This window comes from Trichoderma virens (genome assembly GCF_000170995.1).
Source record: "Trichoderma virens Gv29-8 chromosome Unknown TRIVIscaffold_24, whole genome shotgun sequence".
Classification (NCBI taxonomy): domain Eukaryota; kingdom Fungi; phylum Ascomycota; class Sordariomycetes; order Hypocreales; family Hypocreaceae; genus Trichoderma; species Trichoderma virens.
Window position 1 is genome coordinate 3,053 of NW_014013725.1, and position 8,677 is coordinate 11,729.

Here is an 8,677-nt window from a genome sequence, read left to right on the forward strand (position 1 = left end):
GATGCCGAGCCAGCCTCCGCTCGCGACCGAAATAAGAGCCCGGGACCTAGAAAATAGGAGCCTTCCAACAAGCAAGATGTATCTATCTGCAACCACCAGCCTCTATCTCAAAAATAAAGTATTAACCAAACGAAAACTCCATCCACAGAATGGCCGATGTTTTCCAATGTGAAGGAACTATAGAGCACATGACTCCCGATGCCAGACAGTTCTCGTTTGGTCTAGAAGGCAAGAACGTCATTGTCCATTCCAATATAAATTTTGTTCGACCCCAACGACCCTCAAGAAGATGGCATGGTGCTGGTGCGCGGCGCCTAAAGGTGGAATTTGGTCTAACGCTTTGCTGAGTAGGAAATCCTTGGCTAATTGATGCACAAAGTAGATGAAACCTTCTCGAAGAGTCAAGAAAGAACCGCAAGCGTTGATGATTTCTGGCAGGTCATTGTAGTCGTCCCCCTCGAGCGACTCAATAAGAACCTTTAATTCCTTGCGGGTGATAGGTCGGTATACGACCGAAGCAATAGCCAGTATCTCCTTGCAAATGTCCGCATCATCCGAATTAGACATTTGTTCCATCATTCGCTTGTAGAGGAGATCAAATCCCGGTGGAAATGACTTCAACTTGGAGAGCGTATGCGTTTTTCGGACCCCCTTGGGATTTGAAAGCTCTTGACAGACCAAGGCACCCAGAGAAAGGTGCCGTCGGCATCGGAGGTTAAGTGGTACTTAACAGCGTCCCTTGTTTCCTTGTCGTAGTTCTTGAGGCCTGCCAGCTCCTCCACCTTGCGTCCAATGTATTTGTCGACAGCCTTGGAGATGGAGTCTTGGTTCAGCTCAAGCTGAAGCCTGACCTTCTGCTTTGTACGGCCGAGTTTCTCCTTAATATCCTGCCAGTTGCGATTAGACACGATCCACTTGACGCGAGACGGTTTCATGATAAAATCTAGAAGTTGTTCGCGCCTTAGCTCGCACTTATCGAGGGCATCAACAACCAGGATAACACCGTCCAAAATCGGGTCATTGAGCATGGCTGCAAGGATCTTGGATAAGGCTTCCCAGGCGTTCCCGTCCTCGAAAAGCTGCTTACCCGCATAGTCGTGCTTCTCCCGAACATGCGAGATGAGCGACGGCTGCTGGACGACGAGCAGATATATCAGACTACGCAACACAGCCGCCGTGTTACTCAGTCTTGCCTCAGTGGCCTGGCAGAAGAATTAGGACAGGCGATTTTCCTTCTCCAGCTCGTCGATGATGCCGCATAGCAGCATGGTCATGCCCTTGCCAGGGTCGCCTTTGATCCAGAGCAGCTGGCTCTGTAGATCGTTGCGCCATCGCTAGAAGTCGTCATGGTCGAGGATCCAGCGGTATGAGCCCCTGAGCAGGCCGTCTTTTGTAGCTTCGATGCGCGTCTTGTCGTCGCGAGGGTCAGTCTCGCGCAGGTCTTTCAGGCATTGGTTGTCCCTGTCGTCCTGGTATCTCTTCTCCTGCTGCCGTGTCTGGTCCTGGATGGCTGAATGGATGTTCTTGGAGATTCTCCTCTAGAGCAGTTGCGGTTTCGGTGAGTTTCTAAAATTGTGCCTTGCTCTCTTCGGTATTGTGTTGTTCCATGTCTCTTTGCACGGCAGCCTCGGCTTCCTTGATCTCGCTGAGCTGTCCAACCCAGTCATCTAGTTGGAACACGTCCCTCAAGGCCACGGCAGCCCAGTTGCGGTGGTAAAAGCAGGCGCTCTTCACCTGATACGAGAGAAGTTTCTCGTATAGCTGCACGACGTGCTTCTCCAATTGGACTCGCAGTCCCGCCGAGGATTGTTCAGCCTTGAGACATTACGCTAACTTGGCGCCAGCCACGGCGCGTAGACAGTCATGGCTGTCACACCTCCCAAAGCCCGACGAAACGTCTGTGCAGCGCCTTGGTGTCGGTTTGATAAGAAGAGGAAACCGGCAGCTAAGTGACGATACGAAGATTCTCAGCGGCTTAAATGCTGGTGAGACGGTTAGCCTAGAAGCCCTCTCAAACACAGAGCGGTACGGTGAACTGTACCCGATCGCAGGTGGACCATTGCAGGGTGGATTTTGGCTCATTATTGCTTACTGCAGACCAACAGGCCGCCCGCCCGAATTGGCCTTAGCAACCAATAATCTGGTGTGAACGTAGGCGAGACTTTAACCGACTGGTCAATTGCTCGATAAAATGTCTAAACATGGCACCTTTCTTTGTAACATCGACAGCGGCACGGCTGTAAACCGAAATAGCAAGCAAGGGAAGTCGGCGGCCGTCACAGAAGGATTTTCGGCCGATTGCCAAGGTGGGGGATGACTTAGCATGCATCACCATGGATCGGTGGATGGCCTTGTAATCAAGCTTACGATGCGAGCGGCAACATGACGAACAGATGGGACGAAAGCTCCCTTGAGGCCTTCAGCAATGAGTCTGCGTGCTTCATCGAGCAGTATAGCAACTTCACGATCACGGCGCCGAACGGAACTCAGGTCCAGACCCTCGGCGAGAACATCGCCGACGCCGGTGGCGTAGTTTCGGGCTTCGCAGCCTGGGAGAAATGGGAAAGCGACACCAGTTGCTGACGGACACGCATAGCTCCAATGATGCGCGGATCATGTACACGCTACACAGCTCGGCCGAGTTTAGAAAGGCTTTTGACTGCCCTGTTAAGAGGCCCACTTGTGAGCTTTGGTGAAGGAGCTCAGTCGGAAGATCACCAGCATGTAGATACACTTCCAATTAGCTGCAGGCACTGGAAGAAAGCCACACCAGTTCTGCTTTTAAGAAAATCTGGGCCTATACCGCTGCGTCATTGGACACCATGTCGAGTCGGCTGTCAGATTACCGTGTTTCGTCAAGGTGAGTGAATGAAAGAAATTATTTTTTAAAGGTTCTATGATACATCAAGTCCAAATACCGCTCAGAATGCAGGGAACACAGCAGCGAACACTACTACGTGAGATAGGTTCGTCAGCATCGGCGCAGAATTAACGAAGCATGAACAGTAACTTCAGCATTCACCCCGAGGTCTCCGGAGCCAACGTGTTCAAGAGCGTTCATCGGCGCCGGAGAGCTCATTGAGGTCCTTGAAAGCAACGGCTCGACAAGCAAAGAACAAAACAAAGGTATCTAACCCCTCGCCGGTCTGCCAAAAGCAGAGCCTAGCGCCTCGTGATCGAGTCTAACGGTGAGACCAAGACCTCACCCCGATCCCGGTGCCGCATCGTCCCCTCCTCAAACGACCGGATCAGCCCTTGGATCTTGTGCTGAACAGGGCCCAGCTTGCTCACCCGCGGCGATTTCCGAATCAGGCGAAATGTGAAGAGTAGAGCGCCAGCAAGTGCACCGACTTTGAAAATAGCAGATGATACTTTATGCGGCACCGTAAAGGCAAGAATGGAGCACGCAAACGTCCTAGGCTTGGTATCAGCTAGAGAGGCCACAAGGCTTGAAGAAACCTTACCATGCGGCTACGCCTGGAGAGACGGTTCTCTCTGGAGGCCTCTCTTGTTCCTTGGCCTTGTCAAGGATCTCGTCCAGCACTGTCAGGTCCCGCACCGCGCTGTCATGCGAAATCTTCAAGAGCCAGACATTCCTCTCTGCTTCGGAGCCCTCGCGGGTGGAGACTTCTGAGAGTCAGTTAGTCAAGCATCCGAAGCCCAGGTATCCTGGAGAAACGTACCTTGCGACCGGCTATGCGCGTTGAGCTCAGTACTAGAGGCTGGAAGGCGATCCAGGCACTCAAAATACTGGTTTAGGTAGCGGTTTGCCGATCGCCTGTAAACCTCAAACAGCTCAAAGATATCGCAGCCGCTCTGGTTCGCCGAGACTGCGTTCCAGGACGGCACACCCGAGGTCCCTCTGGCTCCGACTGTTTGCTGGCGAGAGCTAGAGAGAGCGGTACTCTCGTCCGCTGCGTAACTGTTCTGATCCATCCTGCCCCCTCTGGTGTTGATGGCTATGGAGATTTAGTTGGAAGATGCGGCCATAGCCTGATATTTTCTGGGTGCGGCTGAGTTAACTCTTCTCAAGGCCCTGTCCGACCAACAGAAGACAAAGATTGTCTGCCTGAGGCCAGATTGTGTCAGCAGGCCACCATCTGCCCTGATTGGCTGGTTGGTTATGCCCCCTGTAATCGTAGACAACAACCAAGACAAAGTACTGTGTTCAGCTCATGTCGCAAAGTGCATGCCAAGGTTGCACATTATGACAAATTCCCCTCTCAATGTAGTTGCGCTGAGACACGTCATTCGTTGGAAGTGGCCATGTTCCCGGCCGGCCCCCAACGAGGCGGTTTCTGGCAGTATCAGTTGCCGCTTTGCCTTGTCTCTTTGGCGCCCCTTTCCGAGAGCCTGATTTCCCTGGGTTAGAATTGATAAATCCCGCGTCCCGGTCTCTTATTGAGCCGTAAGCTCCTGTTGTTTCCCTCCAGATTACGGAACCCAACCTCCTGCGAAGTCTGGCCTGACTCTGCCCTGTGCTTCGTTCACACCGCCAGCAATGGAGGCCAACGCCCCGACAGATCTCGGGTACGATTCCAGGCAGGATCTACGGGTCACTGTCCGTCTGCAGGTTTGGCACTACAGCGAGCGGGGACGATGCCCCGAGTTCAACGACGGGCTTGCCCGTCTGTTCTCCCCCGAGGCTCTCGGGGACTGCAACCACTGGATTCCTCACCCGGCTGAGGTGGTCGAACCCGATGGTATCTCGATTCGAGATGACTACGTTCCGGTGGAGGTGGGTTCATTTACGCTTTAGTCAAATGCACTACTTCAGGGATGCTGACTTGGAAGGTCGACTTTATACACGTCGTCGCCACGTACAACAACCCCCAGGGGAATCCCGAGTCTGGGGTTCGTGATGTCTTCAAGAAGTTCGCTCCACCGATTGTATACGATTACTTCGTCTCTAAAATACAAAGCCCACCTCACGCGATGAATATCTACGCAGTTGCCAACGGTGAAGAGATGACAGAAATGCACATCAAGATGAAGTATGCACATAGCTTCTTCTTTATTCCGCTGGAGCTTCGGCTCGAACGGTTTATCAAGCCCGCAGTGGTCCGCCAGGAGGACACCATAATGAAGATGTGAGCATGGATTCTATCCTAGGCGGGCTAGCCACTGACGTGAAGCAGATTGCAGGCAGGGGTCAACTCTCTCCCTATATTAGGGTCGTTGATCTTCGCCTACATGGCTTCCCAGGGCGCAAAGATCCCAGAGGGAACAGATTTTCTCGCTACTTCCAAGGAAACTTTGAGTCAGCTTTCGTCCAAACTGCCCTGGTTGAATGATATGCTCGACAACGTGAGTGGCTCGTTTACATGCCTGGCCACGGTACTAATATTCGGGCCAAGGTGGAGAACACGGATGAGGACGGCGCATCTAAGAACAGCACATCTGAGAACACACCCACTAGTAGCGGGCCCCTCGTTCTCTTGGGCAATGCATCAACCTCATTTGAGAAGCTCCGCGAACTCGCCGGCGGGTTAAAACCCAGACTCGAAAAATTATCAAGCGGAGAGGGTAAGTCCCTAAATTCTGAGCCTTCATAGCCAAGGCTAACATATCCATCAGGCCTCACGAATCAGGGCATCGTCAGAACGATACTTGACCTGCGCCAGGCTACAATTCATCTCTCCGAGTACGAACAAGCCATTGTGAGCTTCAATGACGAAGAAATCGGCAAGTGGAACGAAAGAGCCAGCCATCATGAAAAAAACTTCTACCGCGCAGGGATCGCTACGCTCGGGTTCACAGTAATTGCCGCCCTGGCTTTTTGGAACCCAGAGCTCGCCGACCTTCTCACCACTACACTAGCCCAAAACCTCACGCCGAATGGTATTGCTGTCTCAGGCCAGATTGTCGGGGTGGGAGGTACTGCTACTTCAGGGCTTAGCACAATTTATCAGTACCGGGAGAAGAGCAAAGCGCTTGTCGCGCTTGGTGATGCTAAGAATAGGGCTAGTGACGGCCGGGTCGCCCTGGAAGGAGTCCTTGTGTCTCTCCGTCAGACCCAGGCCATCCTGGCATTGGTTTACATTGTGCAGGTAATGCGACAGCCCATTACATGTATGGGAGATAAAGAATTAGAAAGGGCGGTTAAGATGCTAGGGGGCGACTTGCAGTATCTGGATAACCCAATCTACAGCCAAACCCTCATACAGGACAGATTGAACAATCTGGTGCAGGCGAGTATCAACCTGGATACGGAGTACCAGAGAACTATGAGTATTATGAATGTTGTGATAGATATAGTAGGAAGGGTAGTTGAGACTAAGTAGCGGAATTTGGGTTAGTACTAAAAAAATTAACTATTATTAATTACTTTATTTATAAAAGGTTATAATAAATTATAAACTTATTATAACTTAATTTTATATATACTTTAATATAAATTATAAATTAATATTATAATTTAATACTTTTATAAGTGTAAAATAACTTTAAATTAATTAAATTTTGCTTTCCTTATTAATAAAGCTTTTATTAACTGTAAATAACGCAGATTATATTTAAATAATATTTATAATAATTAAATATTACAATATAGTTTACATAAAGATATAAAGCTTAAGATATGTTTAATTAAACTATTTAAGCTGTTTAAATAATTATTAATTAAAATTGTAATAATTATACTTTAGCTATTATTTACGTTATATAACTAAAGTAAGTTAATTAAGGAATTAAAAGTTAATTATTGCTATTTATCTTTTTAAGTAATATATAGTTAATAATAAAACTAAATGTTTATTTTCTTAGGATATTTAAAATTAAACTTTATAATAATTAATTATTTACTAGACTATAATATATTAAATTATAAATTTAAGTTAAAAACTTTATTTATTTTATAGCTATAATAATAAATTTCTTAAGTAAACAGTATTAAATAAATAATAAGTTAATTAATTAATTAAAAATATATTATTCAATTATTAAAATAATTTAATAATTTATATATAAATTATTAAACTCCTAAAATGGTTTATAAAGGGATTGTTAAACTTAAGTAATAATTTAACTTAACTAAGTAAATATATAAATTTATATTTTTATATTTACTTAAACAGTTTAAATAGTTAATTATTGATATAGTAATTAAATTAAATTAAATTATTATTTTATTAACTATATAATATTAATAAAGTAATATTTATAATTAATTTAATTACTTTATTAATATATATTAAAAACCTAAAGGTTTATTTTTTAAAAATAGTTAATTTATATAAAATTATAAAATTAATTTATTATAAATATAAACTTAAAATTTATAAGTTTATCCTTTAGGAATAATTAATTTATATTAATTTATAAAACTTAGTTTATTATATATTAATAATTTTTATTTAAATAATTACTTTAGATTAATAAAAAATAAAAAATAAAAAACTAATTAATTAAATTTTAAAGTTTAAATATTAAAATTAATTATAAAAATAAAATATTATAATTTAACTTTTATAATTATAATAATAAACTTATTAATTAAATATTTTTAAATAAATATAAAACTAATATATTAATTAATGTTAAATTAATAAAAATTAATATTAATTTTAGTAATATATATATTACGACCTAACCTTTTATAAAGCTAGGAAAGTATATACCCTAGAATAAGTCCTAGACCGATTAACTAATTAAGATGGGATCGCTTATATATAATACCTTTGATAGATTACTACTGTAATCTATTATAATTTAAGAATACTGTAATTTATATATAATTTAAAAGGAACGACTGGATATATAAGTTTTATTTATTACTTTTATTTAGATAATTAAATAGCTAGTTGTTAATAAAGTATTAAAATTAAATATAAATTATATTTTTTATTTTGCTTTTATATATTTATAATTATAACTGCTTAAAAGCTACTCCCTGTCTTTTTTATTAATATAAACCTATAACTTAAGTTTATTACTTTAGGAACCTTTACCCTATATTAAAAATAAAGATTAAAACGTTATACGTTAATAACTTTTATTTAAAAAAATACTAACTATCTTTTAAGTAAAAGAAACTACTATACTTAAATTTAGTTTAGTTATTAAAACTACCGATTTTAATATATTTATAGTTAATAATAAAAAAAATATTATTATAAAAGATCTATTTAATATCTCTATATTTAAAAATAAAGAACTCTCTGCACTTATTTAAAATATATATTAACTTAATTAAGTTTTAGTTAATAAACTTAATAAAGAAAAACTTAAAATAGTTAACATTGGAATTCTTATTAAACGTTAATTACCCCTAGTGTTTAAAAAAGATATTAAAGAACTTTATTTATATTTAATTTAATTTAAAGTTTATTTTAAAAACTATAAAAATATTTTTAATATAGATAAAAAAAAAGTCTGTTTTACCTTTTTACGCTTAAAAAGGACTGCTTTAAAATAGTTTAGATTTATTTTAAATAACTATTTAAAAAGCTTAGTTAAAGGAGCTAAAAAATAAATTTAAGAAATTTTTAATAATTATAGTAAATATATTTCTAAATTAAAAAAGGTATTTAAAGATATTAATAAAAACTAAATAATAAAAAATACTTTAGTTACTATATATTAAAAAGGGAAATATTTAGATTATACTGTAAAATTTTAAAATATTGCTGTTTATTTTAATTAGAATAAATTAGCTTTTATTAAATAATTCTACGAT

General features: G+C 41.5%; 2 protein-coding genes across 2 annotated transcripts; one reads left to right on the forward strand and one right to left on the reverse strand.

Annotated features, from left to right (window-relative positions):
* Positions 1-237: 237 nt before the first annotated feature.
* Positions 238-3,936, reverse strand: TRIVIDRAFT_230743 (uncharacterized protein; the record flags this gene model as incomplete). Its single annotated transcript, XM_014100816.1, has 6 exons — positions 238-621; positions 687-1,202; positions 2,368-2,549; positions 3,207-3,415; positions 3,465-3,630; positions 3,684-3,936. The coding sequence occupies 6 exons, from the start codon at positions 3,934-3,936 to the stop codon at positions 238-240; spliced, it is 1,710 nt and encodes a 569-aa protein (XP_013956291.1).
* Positions 3,937-4,501: 565 nt separating this feature from the next.
* Positions 4,502-6,413, forward strand: TRIVIDRAFT_230744 (uncharacterized protein; the record flags this gene model as incomplete). Its single annotated transcript, XM_014100817.1, has 5 exons — positions 4,502-4,738; positions 4,795-5,061; positions 5,146-5,307; positions 5,358-5,526; positions 5,578-6,413. The coding sequence occupies 5 exons, from the start codon at positions 4,502-4,504 to the stop codon at positions 6,282-6,284; spliced, it is 1,542 nt and encodes a 513-aa protein (XP_013956292.1).
* Positions 6,414-8,677: the final 2,264 nt, after the last annotated feature.